General features: G+C 35.9%; 1 protein-coding gene across 1 annotated transcript; it reads left to right on the top strand.

The window, feature by feature from the left end:
• The first annotated feature begins 3,285 nt into the window (after positions 1–3,285).
• LOC128210572 (uncharacterized) lies at positions 3,286–9,699 on the top strand. The gene is made up of 7 exons (XM_052914924.1): positions 3,286–3,304; positions 4,487–4,613; positions 5,426–5,567; positions 6,771–7,265; positions 7,493–7,613; positions 7,892–8,071; positions 8,609–9,699. The coding sequence occupies exons 1-7, from the start codon at positions 3,286–3,288 to the stop codon at positions 8,815–8,817; spliced, it is 1,293 nt and encodes a 430-aa protein (XP_052770884.1). The 3' UTR covers positions 8,818–9,699.
• Positions 9,700–18,956: the final 9,257 nt, after the last annotated feature.

An 18,956-nucleotide genomic window follows, 5' to 3' on the forward strand; every position in this document is an offset into this window, starting at 1 on the left:
TGATATTTCTAAAAACATGTTCTACTGTATTTGTTATCTTATAACCATGTAAGTGCCCAATACAAATCGGATGCATTTTCGTGAGTGTTCTTTTGGGGTACCCCCCCCCCCCGGAAAAAAAATAAAAATAAAATAATATTGATAAAAAAATAATAAAAATGTAAATATTTAAAAAAAAATCTATACCAACATTGTCATCATTTCTAAAACACATAAGAGGTTTTCGTACTAATATATTTTCGTTTCCTCGAAAATCTTGAAAAAATCCAAACTACGTATCATATTTGAAAACCCGGGTTTTCGTGGGGTTTCTCTAAAACCCGGGGTTTTTCGCTTTTTTGTCATACCGCAAATTTTAAGTTGCGTAGTAGAAAAAAAAGAAAATAAATCAGATTATTATTGCAGCATCGGGGATAAATTATTCACTCTCTGATATTAAGTACTAACCTGACAAAAACCTCACAGCTTAATTGAAAACTTAACAGTCTCATTTTTTTACCAACGATTCCGGTTGGTCGACAAAATACTTTCCTGTACAACTCTTAGATCGTGATGATGGAATTAAAGTTCTTAGTCTGACAATTAATCTCAATAAATTGTATCTTAAAAGAACCGATGGTGAAATAATAACATACAGTAGACACATTTATCAAGCGAAACATGTTTGTATATTTCATTAAACATCGAAGGAGAAAGACAAATACGGAAATGATGGTCGACTTGTTGACTCGGACCGCTGACCGTATAGGGCCGTGTTATCTTTAAGATATGTTTATTTACAATGTCTGCACAATCCTATCGCTTTCCCCCTGACCTAGATGCCCGACTTATTCTACTCTCAAATATTTTGAAAATTGTGACAAGTATTAAAGGGACAGCTTCATATTTTTACAATTGAAATGAAAATAAATATTGTTGTCTAATTTGACAACAATGTGAACATGTTGATTGAACGACAACGAATGACATTTCTCTCGAAGATTTATTAATTTCCGTCCATATCTAATCTGATCATGATTGCGACCCATCAAGTTTGCGAACTTAGGCTGTGCTTATCGGCTATTTTAGTAAACACCATAGACTCATGAGCAAACACACTAATGTGTAGGATATTTTTTTTTTCTTTGGGTATCTGAGAAAAAAATTAGAAAGGTCTTTTACATGTAATATATATATGCGGTATATGTCAATGATTGACTGATTGATGGATTGATTAATTGATTGATGTTCAAATTAAAACAAAAGTAATGTGCACTTAATAAAATTGGACTAAGAGCTAAGAAAGTATAGTTGTGTTATAAGCTACACAATCCAGGATGGCTCATAAAAGCCATGGAGCTTTAAAGGTATTGTATAAAGGTATAACATTAAAGAGAATATTCATACCGTCCAGAGACGTAGCTAGATGTATTTGTATGTATGCGCAGACATTTCAGGCGGTTCCAGACTCCCCTGTTAATAGTTGTTATCTAGTTTGCCGGGGGTGCATTCTGCTGGAGATAAAATCTGGTTCATAATGTTGATGTTATGTCAGAAACTGATATTTTTTGTTACTTTAGAATGTTTCGTTGTTGCTTATTTCTCTCGTTCAAAGGTACTTGTAAGTAAGAAGACGTTATCCATGATCGCTCAATTAATGATCGGTTACATTTACTAAATTATAACCATTTGGCGAGATAACTGATAGGTATATAGGTGTTTCTTTTGAATGTAGCATCGAATATAATGCTCTAAGGAAAATCTTTATAATGTTTTGCACATTTCTGAAAATACCCCCCCCCCCCCGACCCCAACTCATTAATTTTTTTGTCTTTACCCTTTTCGGTAAAATAAACTACTTATTATAAGAATTCATCTTCATAATATTTAAAAAAGCATTAAAATGCCTGTCAAATAAATAAATTCATTGATTGATGTTTACTGTAGAAAACTTGAGAAATGTGCATATTACACATTAAACATACTTTGTAAAAAAGGTTTTGGCTGAAAACAGAACGGATCAAAATACTGTAAAATTAACTGTGCCTGAGTGTGCCTGATAAAACCACATTTTGGCAGTAGTATTTGCACCTTGAAGGTCTTGGATTCCCAAGCACTTTCGCGGGAACACACAATTATTGGATTATTTAATATGTTAAATAGTTTCACAAAACCCGTTTATATCATATTAACGACCCTTATAGGCTTGCTTATTCATTCTGTTCTATAACTTGAAAACTTAGATTTAGTGGCAATGGGGTCAAGAGTTTGAAGACTTTTCGTATTATGTATATGACAATATCATTTTTCCAACACCTGACAGATACTGCCGCCTTTGCGTCGCAATAATACGTTATTAGCAAAACATTACCATGGGAAAACTAAAATGAAATATATTTCCACGGAAAGTGATATATTTCATATTAACTCCATATTGTGTATTAACACAAACAAACTCTCCGAGTTTTAAAACTTGAATACCTTTGTACGGGAACTGGCGGTGCTGGATTTCGAGCCTGGCTCTCAGAGCTACCGTTTGTACGTATGGTCGCGCATGGGACGAGATTTGTATTCTTTCCTGTCTCTGTCGTGGCAAGAAGAACCACAGTCAAACAGGCGTATGTGGTCGCGAATGACCTGAGATCTGTCCTATCGACTTTCTTACCACCCATTGTTTCGTTTCTGCTTCTTAGACCCTTAGTTTAACCATTAGTCCTCTCTCCTTCACCATAACCACCCTCCATTTTTACCCTTCGACCAAAGCTACTTCGCTCTCTCATCTCTCTACAAACATAACCCATCCATTTCCTACTGTTTGCACCCCATCTTCCTCGCTCCTCCATCTCTCTCTCTCTCTATTCACCGTACCTCCTCAACTTTCTACCATCTTCTTCGCTCTCCCCTCTTTATTTCATTTCTCTCTCTCTTTATCATACTCCTACAACGTCTAACCCATTCTACCTCGCTCCACTCCCTCTCTACACCATTTACCTCTAACATCTCTCACCATCGTCTCGTTCATTCATTTCTAAACGACTTGAAACGTGCTTATCTGTCCCTTTAAAGTCACTCCTCTCGGCAATCTGTTAGAAGACAGCACTGACTGTCCCTTAGTGAACCCGAACTCAGTAAAGTCCGCGATGTATATGGAATCGCACGCACCCATGGACGAACTAAGGAAGTTTGATTCTCGTTTAAAAGGACATTCGAATCGCTAGATGTTCAAATCTTAAGTTTACCTCAACTTAGCACAATTTGATAGTCAGGAAAATGTGTTCAAGGATATTTGCGGTTTTTGCGGTCATAATGCTGACTCAAGTGGAAGGTAATGTAATGACTTTATACTATACAATTTCGAAATTTTGTACTACTATTACGTAAACAACAACAGTGCTCGTTGGCAATTGGTCTGATAGCAATACCGTTGACAATTATTAAGTTCACATTAAAGTGAACCTCGTATTTAGAATCAATACAAGCACGTGCATTACAAACATAAATGTTGAGTGATTGGCCTTTAACTACTTACTAAATAATGCATTTCTGGAAAGTATTAATAACTGATAACAAGATTGTAACCGTGTATTTAACAGCTGAAAAAGCACAAATATTAAATGATTGGTGAGTGCTAAATACTTTAAGTGATTAACTATCATTACATAAGATAGCAATACCGTGTTTTTTTTGCACGTTTCTTTCAAATTAAACACAGTACCCTTCATAAGAACCATTGTTTTCGATATTTATTAATCATTTTCGGTAAATTGAAACATTATTTTGTTTCAATTGTGGTACCTCTTTATTAGGAGTAAGAGTGCATCTTTAAAATATTGCAGTGTCAGATCGGTGTCGCAATATCATACACGATTAGGCAACAGTGGACCGATTGTTCTTGGGTCGTGATTACAAACAGTTTCAAGTCTAATTTCAGACTCAATTATCAAAATTACCAATCTTCATTTCAGTGTACTTTTCTCAAAGCATTGATGGTGAATTTTGGCTGAATTTATACTACTAATTAAATGTTTAACTGTTATTTACGCTATATTTTGTAAAAAAATGAAACAAAGATGATCCTTCATAAAAATGCTTCGGAACAAAATGCCATGTGTTGGTTCAGACATCATACCTGCATACACTGTCACTTAGTTTAATCCTGAGGGGAATATCCCTGGAATTAGTTCGGCGATTTACAACACGATCGACCGAGCGCATTAAGCTCATTACCACTGTCACAAAGTTTCATGATGCTTCGATCATATATACTTACGAAATACGTACAAAAGTGAGCATGCGCACAATAAGTAACGTTACATTGCACGAGAATGCGAACATCCAGGTGGGGTTGGCTGTGACGGAAGGAAAGGGCAGCCACTTGTCCTTCTCAAAGCGTTTAAATGCGATTACTGAAGAACACCTCCATCATATATCCTTCCCATCTCCGACCGTTTCAATGTATTCATCTCAATCATACATTAATTAATATGTGTATACAAATTATTTTCAGACACGACGGGTGGAAGCGGACGTCGAGCGCGGGCAGCATCATTCCTGCCATCAACCGTTTCAATGCAATCCCTGAAGAACGCCTCCATCATGATCTGCACAGACGCCCTAAATATACAATTGGCCAAGTGAGTTCTGGGTCAAATTTCTCGAAAATTCTTAAGCATATCCAGCTTAAGTATCATATTTCTTTGAGCCTAATTACTTACTTGAATTTGATTTAACACGATTAAATGAAGTTTATCTTGATAATCATTAAAATGCTTTCGTTTTAACTACACAACGCTAAAATAAGGAAATAATTTACATGTAATTTGATAAAATACTAAATTCTTCATAGCTCAATATATGTTATATGCCGTGACTGGCTTAGGCGTTTATGTTGTTCAACCAGCAAGGGGTTATTATTTTATTGTTATTGCGCTCTCGTTTGATCAGCGTAAAGTCAATTAACCTCTGGAATACGACGTTTCATATATTCATTTTATACAAAAAGATATCGATCCTTTATATCGATTTATAATCGATAACCTTTCTTAAATAATAAAGAAATCGTGATGAATACTGATTAAAAAGTAAATTAAATATATTGGTCGCATTTTAGGAGTTATCATGGCATCTGCTCGCGCTCCTGCGTTAATATAGCATGAACTCATGAACAAAAATCCTAAAGTAAATACAAGAGGATAATTCCTTATCGTCGGTGTAAGATCGTATTATACTTTACCTTACGTGCACCAAAAGCTATATTTCAAGAATGGCGTAGCAGAACGGACTAAATTTTCAAAACAGTGAAAAATATCAAATTGATGTTTTTTACAGTTTGAAAACAACAATGAAATATGATTTTTATTTCACTGATAAATCTCTGTTAATTTTCAGAACGCATATAATAAAACACATTATTATGAAATTATCACCTCTCCACCTTATTTTGCAGGCAGGTGGAACTAGAGGACCACCAGTTGCGGGCGGTGTTCGAGGGTAAAGGAGGTAGCTACGTGAAGGAGTACATGGCCGCCACGGAGACAGAGGCGCGCCAAAACTTCCCTAACATGATCAATATGACAGCACCAGTACCGGTACGTTTCACTGCATGTTGTTCAACAGTTGCTTAAAGTGACACTCTTATTCAAAATCAATACATACACGTATATAACAAACATACATTTTGAGTGATACACCCTCAACTATTTACTAAATAATGCTTTTATGGAATATACTAATTACTATTAACAATATTATAACCGTGTATTTAATAGCTGAAACGCAAAAATATTGAATGATTGGTGAATGCTAAAAGATTAACTGCGATCTACTATCGTCTTATGAGGTAGCAATACCGTTATTCCTGCACATTTCTTTCAAATTCTCGGTATCCTTCATAAGAACCATTGTTTTCGACATTTATTTATCCTTTTTGATATATATATTAAAACAATTGTATTAAATATGTAAAATCTTATTTGGGAGTAAGAGTGCATCTTTAAAGAGAGACTATGCAATTTATGTTGCAACACTCCAGCCTACCATGTTGTCCTTGACTTTATAAGATGGATCAATTTGACGAGCAGGCAAATGAACTATGCAAATGAAATATTGCAAAAGGTTCAATTGGCAGCTTTAATTCGCTTAGACTTTTCGACGATGTTTGTAAATCTTCTGTCCTATTATCCATGTGACGTTCTAAACGAACTGTCGTGATTTTTTTTTCTACAAATGACGCACGTGTGCGTTGAAACATATGTCTTTGATTCTTTGGGATTGAAGACCATCCCACTGAAGTAGTAATGACCACATATGGTGAGAGCCAATCCTTTTTCTTTAGAAGGATCGGCTCACATACACCAACTTGCCCTGTGTAACGCCTATCTGGTTGTATATAAACACTACTTGGGAACGGAGCAACCTGCATGAGAATTTTTTTATTGTACATATTTGGAAACGTTTATCACTATTATAAAACACTAACATTTTACAACTAGTATGACGTGCAAGATGACGAATATAACACTTTATAGTAGTAGTCAGTTAGAGTTTGTGTGCAAAACAATTTTTAAGCAGACACAACTACAATACAATGTTGTACCAAGTAACTTCAATCTTATTTATTACTTTTTCAGTTATTATGCAAACTTAAATATCGTTGCCTGGTGAGTATGTTGGTACTGCCGCTGTTGATATAAAAGGTGTATGATGATAAGTTAAAGAATGATGAGGATGATACTCTTAACAAAATATAAACCATGTCCGGCATTTTATCGATTTTTTAATGCTGATTTTAGGTACCCGGCGCACACGACACATTTGACATCTCTGAAAACATTGAGGCCACACAGACGATAATGGACGATATCCGGAAGTTGACGGAATACCTGAAGAATTTGACGTCGAACGCGTCTCCGATTAACACATCTTCCACCGCTGCTCATACAGACGGACATAACTCGCATGACAACAACGTGGATTCCGCGTCCACTGCAGATCATCCGTTGACCAGTGACGCCAACGCACCATCCACAGCTAGGCCAATAACAACGTCTAACAGTCATACGGTAACGCACGGAACGTATCCGACGGACTCTAAACGTAAGCTTACAACAACGCCTTCATACACCAGAGGTAACACAGGAAAAACTACCTCGAGTATACCCCCTGTGGCTAGCAGTGATAGCAAACCTGCAAGTACTACCGCAAAACCAATAGTGACGTCGATGTCCGCTACAACTCTTGATCCTGCTGTTGCGCAGGGACTTAACGAACTAAGTCAATATGTAATGGTATGTACTGCTTCGTATTGAAGGGGGTTGTTAAAACATGTCGCTAAAGTCACTCTCATAGTTCACAATGGTTTTGTTGCTTTAAACACTAGTTTCGTGTATTTTGATATGATGCAGTATGCTATTTTGGATTCATCATGATTAATATGTGTATCCGAAGAAAATTATCCTGTTTGTCATACATAAATAGCCACCAATCATATTAACAACTTATATCCTAACTTTAGGGCAATCTGTTCAACCGTAGTATTGACATGGACGAGGCATGGCGGGCGGCAAACACCACCCTCCACCCACGGGAACTGCTCTCCCTCGCCGCGGGGGGACGAGTCAAGAGAAACGCCGACGGTAAGCTGATAAACGTGCTTACCAGCTGCATTTTGTAAATGACGCGCGTCGCCGCATACGTTTCACAAATGAGGAAATCTGATTTAAATACTAAGGGAGATAACTCTTCTTCAATTGGCTCCTTTCTCACTTGTTCTTTATTTTTCATTTGGTTCGGACGTTTGCCGAATAAAGCATACATTTTATTTGTCTTCAGTTTTTTCCTGAGTGCGAGGAAACACTCTTTCAGCGAAAAATTGTTTTGCCAACTCGAATAGAATCTTTTTGTCTATCGATAGGCTCATCCACGACGGAAGGGCAATGTGAGTCGCGGGGCACAATGGAGGACGGAAAATACATGCGTCTGTGTTCACTTTGTTCCGCTACCACATATCTGGGCGAAGACTTCTTCCCCAGATACATAAATGAGGCGGTGTGCAAGAATGGCGAGAGCAGTTGCTTCGAGGTTGGAGCAACAGGTAAGCAGTGTTACTTCCCTTACAGTAATCACAGCCATCACAAAAATCACATGACCATGGATAGATATCACGTGATACATTAATTCATGTTGTAAAATACCTTTGATTTTTAAGTGTTTTTTATATTTCAAACTTCTGTCACCTTGAATAGTTGAAATGTTATGAAAAAAAAAAACAGAGAAGAAAAAAACTTTAAAAACAAAAAAGCGTTTAAAACTGAAATCCTGCTGTGCATATGTATATTCTGCTTATCAGATCTCTTTGTAGGAGATTGTTACTTAGTAACTTTAAACATTGCCATTTTCTTAAATACGTAGGATCTTTAATTAACAGTTACATTTTCAACTACTTAACCGTATAACCGTTGACAACACACGTTGTAAAACAACATTGACAAGTAATGTTGGGACTTAAAGTTTGTCCACAATTCTAACTGAATGCTTAGATGCTAGTTGCGTACCAAAGGTACTTACACCCAAAGCAGGACCAAATGGACAAATATTTACATATTTCATCAATCATTCTATTTTAATTCAGCTCACGGTCAATGTCAACAAACCATGTTCTCGTTGAACATGATGAGGCGACAGAAGGAGACGTGTCAGATGATTTTGCATAATGGTGAGGTATTCATCTTCGACGACTGGCAGCTCACACCGACCAAGATCCGGGTTGCCTGTGAATGCACAATAAACAAACTCTCCCTCTTCAGTGGCTACGTTAACCCTCATCCTGTGGTGGGCTGACCCGCGTAAACTTTGCCAATTTAACTATCGAGTGGAATATCGTTAGCCACGTGATGACCACTATTGGTCGGCTGAACTACTTTCCGAGTGTTTTAAATGCTAACAATATGCTTTGGTCGGAGCGTACTATTTACTGTTGAATGACTTAAATGGATATTGCCCAATGCATCGCATCAAATAAGTGTGGAGGGGAATACATGTATGTGGATGTATTTCATTGTAATCATGACAGACAAAAAGTGACTAAGGATGTAACCATTCAGTAGGTCGTAATCATCGCAGTGTCCAAGTACATACATATTAAACGATGAAATGATTCGAAAACACCAGCTTTCATCAACTTCACGATGCCTGCTCGTAAATTAAGTTGTGTGTTCTACGACAAGTTAAGTTAATTTGCTTCTGTTTAGTAAAATGTGTTATTCAAACAAATACTTACTGGTCAACATTATATTTTGTCCAATAATAAGGCAGTTATTCAAATCATCAGGCCGCTGTTATTGATGTTAATCAGTTGTAGCGGTAAATGTAAACAGCGTCTTTCTCAGTTAGTGGGCAGTTTACACACTATAATGTAGACCACTTAAAGATTGTCAGTGTATACTTACTCAGAATAAACGCTTATGCGACTTTAAGCATCAAACCATTTACTTTAAGTACATACAAACAATCTTTAACCATTACTTAAATAAGACTCGGAAGAAGACGTTTTGTTTTCATTTTTGTGCAAAAAGCAAACACGTTATGATTATCGTTATATAAATCAAAGTTCCGAAAATGTACATAGACATAATTCATGTATTCAGATTATATGCGTAACACTGACTATATATCATATTATCCTAGAATTTGACTGTTATATGGCATTTTGAACAAATTGTATGCTGTGCTTTTATGTAAATAAATTTGTATCTCTAGAAGTGTTCATTGTTTATGTACATGTTGCAGCTTGAATAATGCACCAGTCATTTGTAACCACGGCCCCCAGGTCCGGGGAATAGCGGGGACTTTGACTTTTGGTCCAGCTAAGCCCGGACAAAGTCTCCGCCCTGCGGGGACGATCTGCTGGTAAAACTCCCGCCAAAAGCCCCCGCACCCAAGGAACCCAAGATAAGGCCAATTTCCCGCTATATCTGGCGTGAAGACAAACCACTGCAGTCACCCGGCACTCGGGGCCACCTGGAAAGTAAAAACACGGCCCATTTACCCGGCTATACCCGGTATACCCCCGGATCTGGGGGGGGGGGGGCATGGTTGCAATTGACTGGTGCATTAGTACAAGTTCATTAGTACAAGTTAATAAAAGCATACCTTTATACTATGGAAGGGTTATCCGCCAGTTAAAGCATTCTGCTGAATGCCATTTGTCATCTGCAATAACATACGTCTGAATGGTCAATGCCTTCAAGCGATTGCATTTTTTTCTATTTGTTATTGGCAACCGCATTCTTGTATTTGTTTAACTTATGCATGTAGAGTAAGACGAGGGCAACAAAACAAGTGGAATAAAGGGCCCAATAAATATTGGTATCCGGCGACTGAACAATTGATGAGAACGGAAACCATATGTTGATGCTCTTCTTATCCAAGGGAAATAACTCTCGCGACATTTGCACAATAGCAGCCAACAGTTTCGGTGGGGTGAGCTAAAATATGATAGTGCTTAACTTCATGGAATTTTTATTTCTGTTATTTACTCTTGTCATTCATGTCTGTTCTTATTCGAAACTGATTAAGACACACCTCCGAATTCGATTAATTAATGTTGATGTTTTTTTACGCTATATTTCGATTTCTTTGCTTTCAGGACAGTCACAGCATGTATGCACAAAACCTGTTTTCATTTTTGTGAAACCTCGGTCATTCTTCATTACATCGAAACCATACCCGGACGTATGCCGGTACATCAGTACAAGTAGTTAGTAATATTTTAAATAAAAGTATTCATTAATTGCAGAATCTTATCGCGCAGCTCGTCTTACTAAGTTTAAATCCACTATTAGTTAAGCGTATTATTGCATATATAATTAGATTCCTTAGAGTAAAGTCATCAAGGTTAACTGCTAAAAAGAAATTGCTACGCGATATTCATGCATCGTAGTTAAGTATAAGGAATTCTGACATTATAAACCGTCCATACCCATTTGAGAGTATGTTCGGTGACAAATGCTGAGGTGTTCCGAATGGATTGCAGCTTGAAGACAGTGCTCCGATAATCTCCAAAACGAAAAAAATACGTTGTCTACCTTCATATGTGAATTAAACATGCATAACCGTAGTAATTTAAGCAGTGTGTGTATACCACGTGATAAATTACGTCATATATGCTACGTCGGAAGGCAACATTTTGCTTAAAATGGAGACTTATATCAAATATTTTCTTTTACAAAACCATTTTAAATGAAACAAATGGCAGTCTATGCCGCTTAAAGAGCCCCGCATTTGTTTTATTACTGAAATTTGATAAAGTCATTAGTTTCATCAAACACTTCGACAAACCTGTTTCCAAAATCATGTTTTGACAGTGCTCCGTGAGACGGCCGTATTGTGAAAAGGTTTGTCGAGGTGTTTAAAGAAACTAAACTCTTAATCAAACTCTGGTAAAATAACGAAGGCAGGACTCCGTACGCTGCGTAGACTGCGCTTTGTTTCATTTTAAATGATGAAAAATAGTGAAGTGATCTTTGTTTTAAAGTCTTTTTCAAATCAAAATATTGCCTTCCGACGTAGCATTTATGACGCAGTTTATCACGTGGTGTGCACACACTGTTAAGGCCAACACATAACTTATTAGCAATGTCATGGTAAGATTATGAGATCCTAAACTGAATAACTAAATCACCTCTGAGTATAAAACTTTATAGTTATAGATTGATGCATTAAGAGATGTTTACGACTTGCACGTTGATTATTTTTCGGACGTAATTACATTCCGGACACCCCAATCTGTCAAATACAACGATTGTTTATTTGTACACATATAATGAACATATGTTTGTTTGTTGTTGACAGAGTGAAAAAAACTCTTGGCATTTTAATCAAATTACTCTACGTAATGCCATTTTCTACCGGCATGCTTTCCCATATCTGATTCAATACGGAAAACCAAAACTATAACTGTTGAACCATACCATAACAATTGTCGGGAGAGTGCTTTCCCGTAGATTTAAAGGTCTTGTTGAATTGATTTGTCGAGAAAAATCATATCGAAATATTAAACTGGGGCCGTTAACATCAAGGACAGTTATGTCAGGCGCGTCCAGGTTTCCTGGTTCATTTTCTGGGAGTGAAAACCGTCCTAAATTCAGTAAGTAAAAACTTGTTTTATATTAGTTAAAACGATATTTTTAAAAAAAACAAAGACCTATTGCATCGAATGAAGAGCATTTGCTTGCATACTATGACCCTTGTTTTAGATGTAAATCATACCTGTATTAAAATATCTCGTGAAAACAATGCAAATTCTTACTAGGCTTCCCTGCTTACTTTACTCTTTAAAACTACGAATTAATACCGTTCTCTTTTGTGAAAATCCCATCTGATACCTTGATTTGTTGTTTTCTGAGTGCAGATCGCCAGTTTTGGGGAAAAATCGGCACATTTTAGCAAATGCTTGCTGGTTCATTCTGGACAACCCAAATCTGGTAAATCTATTGCATACTAAAATAACGATAAAAGGCGTCGATTATTTTCCTTATCCATGTATGTGTACTATAACACATATAAGAAGGGTCATTTTGATAAGTCCAAAAAAACTCTCTACTTAAAGTAGAAATATTATAACATTTTTGCGGTTAAATAGTAAGTCGGGGCAGAAGTATTGTATCATGCTTGCTATATTTGGCTATGCAGTATTCGTCCTGATGCTTGCTGACGTTCGCCATTCATATTAAGTATTGACAAACAAAGCAAGAAAGTTAGTCAGAAAGTAAGCCATAAAGCTAGCTAGAGTAAAACAGATATCTAAAATAAGAATATTTAACTGACATTAATGAATAAATAAATAAATGACTAAAAAGAAATTCATAAAACATATTCATGCATAGCCAAACGTTGAATGTCACTTTACACCAGCCAAAATTTAAGAAGGGACTTGCTAGCATAACAGTTGCCCAAATTACAAATTAAGGATGCAAAACGCAAGATGTAAAAGTAACATGGCAAGATGTACAAGTGAGAAAACAAGATGCAATTTTTGCTTCAGTACCCTTCCTTAGACGAGACTCAAATAAAAATATAAATTTGTACTGCCGGTACACACAACTTACAGTTGTATTTTCATTCACCTTTCATTCATTTTCGCACCTTTCATTGTGATGGCGAAAGGGGTTACTGCAGATCATTGTTATTATAATAATGCATTTATTTATAGAATATTTTATAATGATATAAATATACTGAATAAGCAATAAACGGAAGCCAGAAAATAATACTAAATCTCAAATATAAGGCAATTAGCTCATTTTTGAAAAAAAAAATCATTCCAGAATAGAGCTCTTAAAATATAATATTATAACATGTAGGACTTTTTTGGACCACTGCGTGAATTTATACAAATAACATTTCCACGGAAAGTTTAAAATAAATCTGCCATTTAAACCTTCAAGTTTTTGTATTATGACAATATCCCAGGGTTTGAAATTTTGGATGAATTTGTACGGGAACTAGCGGTGCTGGTTCTCGAGCCTGGCTCTCAGAGCCACCGCTCGAAGTGTGGTCGTGCATGGTACGAGATCTGTCTCCTCTCTTCTGTCTTTCCCACTGGCTCCTGGAGCCACCATCGTACATGCGTATGTGGTCGCGCATGTTTCGAGATCTATCAAATCTTAATTACTTTCCCCACACTTTCTCTACCCTCTCCTCTTTTCCTCTTAAATCTCATAAACTTTCGTATGTGCTTTCATCCTCTCAACATCCGCATTTTATATCCAATCTTCTACCCAATCTTCTACCCTTCACCTTTCCTCGCTCCTTACTACCCAATCTCCTCTTCTGTAGCACTCTCATAAAACACCCTTGTCTCTTCACACTTTCTCCTCTCCGCCTGTTCTATACCTTTTACTATTTCTTTACCTTATTCTCTCCCCCTCCCTTTCTCAGATACGTCTTTACTCCTACCTAATCTACCCACTCTTTCTTCCCTCTTTTTTCTCTTCCTCCAATCCCCCTTTCCGTCTCCCCCTCTCTTTTTCTTTCCCCCTACTCTTTCCCCCTTTCCTCTTCTCCCCTCTCCGTCTTCCCTATCCTTTTCCCTTTCTAGTCCACCTCCCTCTGCTCTTCTTGTTCCCCTTCTCTTTCTCCCCATTGTATTTCCCTTCTCTTTCTCCCCTTCTTGTTCTCACCTATCTTTCTCCCCGCTTCGTTCTCATCTCTTTTCTTTCCCTTGTAGCTCTCGCTCCCTCGCATTCTTCCCCTATTTTTCTCCCCCACCCCTTTCTGTTTCCCACCTCATTCTCTCTTACATCTTAATCCTTTCCCCTATAAATATACACATATTTATCACAATCATTTTATATCATTAATAAATTGAATGATGTCTTGATACACGCATAACGAATGAACTCCTGACGAATAGAAGTATATGGTGTTAATTGACACTTCGAATATGGACAGAATCAAGCATTAGATGAATACTTTAGACAGTCAACAAGTTAACGTCTTAAATGTAGCTCGTCACAACTTAAGTAAACACTATTTCAATTAAAGATTAACCTTGTCTCACTTACTATATAACCGCAAGAATGTAATGACAATTTTCTTTAAGCAGGGAGTTTTGAGTCTTCTTATACACGGTGGAGAACCCACGTGACTTATTTGGTAAAGTGCACGGCAACAAATGTCAATAAGTCTCGATTCAGGTAAGGTTTTTAAAGATAACTTTCTTTATATTTGGAGATTTTTTGTGAAATAAAGACCATAAACCCCGCATTTAAGAGCTCGATCCACGGTAATAAAGAACTTTCTCTAATATTCTAAAGTTTTCCTGAAAATCTTGACCAACTGATTTCTCAGAGTTGAAATTTATGGCAAAGTACACGGCTTTTGACAAATCTATCGCTTTACTTCATGTTAGCCGTTAATATTTCATACACAAATCTTATTTTAAGCAAATTTTATGTATTTTATATTTTTCAGCGTGTATTGTTTAACTTCTAGTTATTTCAAAGGTAAAAATGAACTAAAACCAAATTGATAAAGTACACGGACATTTTAGGATGATAAAGTACACGGTCATTTTAGTTTATGTTTGAAATTAGAGTGCGGTTTACAAACTAATAGTTATATAAGTATTTTCTATTCGTGCAGTCAGAATGTATAGTGTTTAGTTTTTATTTAAGTTGTATCAATAAATTTTGCATTATAACGCACACCTAAATAACTAAATATTTAGCAATCATATTTAATGAGGAGTTGAAAGATAGTCTATGGGATAATTAAAGAGAAAGTCTCCCATTATAAGTTCGATTACTTTTAAATATGCAGATCAATACAGAATCATACATACACTTCTTCAAAAAAATCATATAGTTTTACTTATAAATTATAATCTGGACTGACGGCGAATGAAACATCTCTGTAGTTAGCGGCCCGTTTGTGGTGATTATAAATTTCACGAATGTTCCTATTTTGATGTGATATAAAACAATAAAATAGGCACATCACAATTAGTTTTTATATATTTCCACATTTAAAGCATATTGTTCATACATTTCAGGTAACGCTGAATCTTTTATTTGGTTCAGTCTGAACAAATATTATCTGATCTACATCAGTAAAACTGCGGTCGTTCGAACAATACAGACAGGAACTCATTGTAAAGATGGAGGCTCGGAGTTAGATGGGAATCAGCAAGGAGGAATGAGAGCACACTTTATTACCAACTTACAGGCTAGGACTAAGACTTGAACATCTAGATAAGAGCTGAGCACGGAACATTAGAATGTTCTAGACTAAAGGCTGAAATGTGATTACAAAATAATTGTGTTTCAAAGCTTTCTGAATTATATAAGATACATGCAGCTAAGTGTTTGTAGGACATCAATGGGAAAATGACAACAATGCATCTCTAAACCTTGTAAAAATGTTTTATGCTCAAACCGTTTTCATACTAATTTTACACAGCAATTTTTTCAGTACTGTAAGACAAACGAACATTTTGAAAGAGCACCATTTGGTAACAGTACGTTTTGCTATTTATCTTAATAAAATGTTAAACTCATCAAAACGTTATTTTAACTCGGCAACATACTGGAATGCACCTCTAACTAGACCATTGTGATCTTTCAATGTGTCCTGATTAGGTGTGTTTCGCCTTAACGTGCCTGCTGAGTCCAGATTTGAACTTGAACTTGACGAGGGGAGTCATAATAAAAGTATAACTGTTAGTATATATTTATTTCTCTGCGAAAAAAATAAAGCTAAAAACTAACCCGTGTCTGTGAAAACACTTTCCCGCAAAAACGATGGCAATTGACCAGAACGCCTTCTATCGTGGTCTACTAGATGTTGTTTTTTTATTTTGAAATGCCATTCCGCATTTTTTGCATAAAGTCGGAGTCTTCATATTCTGAAATGAAACAAATGTCACAAAATCATAAGTCTATCAAATCAGCTAGCAATCGAAGACATTAAAAGTACAAGAACACTTTTCTTTCTCAAAATTGACAAAATGAAGAGTTATTAAGCAGTTATGTGTTACTGTTTACTATAAATACAAACACGTATTACATATACGATACGAAAATGAAGTGGAACACCCTTTACAAAAACTTCAAACCCTTTATATGTCAATTGCGAATATATTGTTAAAATACGGGACTGAATTTTAGTGTGATAATACATGTTTCCATGATTCATGAAAATGAGCCCATCATTTAGGCCACTCCGTCGGTCTAACAATTAAAACGCGTTCATTCTTCTATTGCCACTCCATTACAATGCGTCTTTTCATACATGGAGCAATGTTCAATAATGAATTTGAAGAGTAGAAATAATAAATAAATTTATAATAACTCGTTTTAGCACCAGTCAATGAAATCAGGGGGTCCAACGTGAAATGTGTTCGCCGAATTTTAAGTGAGGGAAATTGTGTGAAGCCGAATAAAATGGCGGCGTTGAAAGGAATTTCGGTGTTTCAAGGATGTTTTTTCACCTGGTAAGTAAGTTATATCACCTTTCTCGCAATATAAATACGCCTACCCGGAGACCACACGTGTAAGCGTCTCTCGGTTTTTTAACCTATGTTTCTAGAGGCCTTTACAAAAAATTTATTGAATGTATAAGCTGAACGATTGATTGTTTACAAAGTGAAAATAGAAAATTGCGTGACTTGAAACGGTGTTTTCGGCCCTAGTTCACCATTGTTGTACCTGTTTTAGCTATTTGTAATTGAATATTTGCATTATTTATCTTTTCGACCGCTACTGCACTTACATGGGTATTATACGGCCGATTTTTTCATGTTTAAACACCTTTTATGTTGGGCGACGAAGTTTTATGCAGATTTTGTGTGAAGCAGAATCAGAATAAGCGTGCTTTAAAGCTGCATTTTCACAGATTAAACGGTTTGACAACTTTTTAATTTAAGTCCTGGAACGAGCCATTTTTGCGAAAATCCATGGAAACCCGCTTTATAAGACTGCCGACAAAAAATTATATTTAAATTCAAAAAATATGTTTTATGCACTTTTTTTAAATCGTAAGTAACGGTTTAAGCAATAAAATATTATTTTTACGGAACTATGAAAATCTGCGATCTGATCTTTGATCAACAATCTTTTAATATCAGTTTACTATTACTTACGCAAATAATTGTTCTTACCAAGACAAAAAATAAAAAAAGTTGTAAAAACGGAATATCTGTGTGAGTGCAACATTAATAGCGTTCTTAAGACACATTTTAATATAAATAATAAAAAAAATGTGGTACCCGATAAGAACATACCACGTGTTTTTAATGCAAACTTACACACCAGATACACCTGTGTTCTATTTTAGCAAGATTGTATACTCTAAAATTCACCATTTTACACTGACCGAAGATAAATTTATCGTATGGGAAGACCCCACAGCCTCTTTTTAATTCATAGACGATGTTGAGGGTATAAACACTTCACTGCGGTCAATAACTTACGTTCACTGAAATACGTGTACCAATGTTAAGGTAGTCTTAAAGGGTCTAGAATAAATAGTTGAGTGGGTTATACATTTGCGTGAAATTCCACTATCTATAATCCTGCATTGATAAGAATACCATATACTCTTAACAAATTGTTTTAGACCAGGTTAGACAACATAAATATCAGTACATTTCAGTGAAAGTAAGTCATTGTGCTTTATTATTATATCATAACATTTATTTCATACATATATTTTGTTATTTAGCGTTGTACCCAAAGATCCATTGCAAGACAACTGCCGGGGTCGGTGGGGTTGGGTATGGGTATGGGTAGACTTAAACTGCTTTAAAACGTATTTTCGTTGGTAAGATAAAATTAGACTGATAATATTGCATTCATTGTATTTGCCATATTGCGGGACGTTCGTGTTACATCAAGAGTTCTTACATTTATTTACCGAGTAATAATTTGATTTCCGAGTCCATATAGATGAATTGCTGGAATACTATACAAGTAATTTTGCATAACAAATACACGGTACGTTGAAATTTCCTTTTGTTATAATTATTAACATGTGTTAAAGCTCATGTCTTAATTAAACTTTTATTAACGCATGTATATTCTGATTCTGCATCACACAAAAACTGCATAAAACTTCGTCGCCCAACATAAAAGGTGTTTAAACATGAAAAAATCGGCCGTATAATACCCATGTAAGTGCAGTAACGGTCGAAAAGATAAATAATACAAATATTCAATAACAAATAGCTAAAACAGGTACAACAATGGTAAACTAGGGCCGAAAACACCGTTTCAAGTCACGCAATTTTCTATTTTCACTTTGTAAACAATCAATCGTTCAGCTTATACATTAAATAAATTTTTTGTAAAGGCCTCAAGAAACATAGGTTAAAAAACCGAGAGACGCTTACACGTGTGGTCTCCGGGTAGGTGTATTTATATTGCGAGAAAGGTGATATAACTTACTTACCAAGTGAAAATACATCCTTGAAACACCGA

The sequence above is a fragment of the Mya arenaria genome, chromosome 12 (assembly GCF_026914265.1).
Source record: "Mya arenaria isolate MELC-2E11 chromosome 12, ASM2691426v1".
NCBI classification, from domain to species: domain Eukaryota; kingdom Metazoa; phylum Mollusca; class Bivalvia; order Myida; family Myidae; genus Mya; species Mya arenaria.

What these genes read in the sequence shown, in the direction of transcription:
- LOC128210572 (XM_052914924.1), top strand. An exon ending in CTAAATATACAATTGGCCAA is followed by an intron (nt 4,614 to 5,425) that starts GTGAGTTCTGGG and finishes CTTATTTTGCAG; the next exon opens with GCAGGTGGAACTAGAGGACC. An exon ending in ATATGACAGCACCAGTACCG is followed by an intron (nt 5,568 to 6,770) that starts GTACGTTTCACT and finishes TGCTGATTTTAG; the next exon opens with GTACCCGGCGCACACGACAC.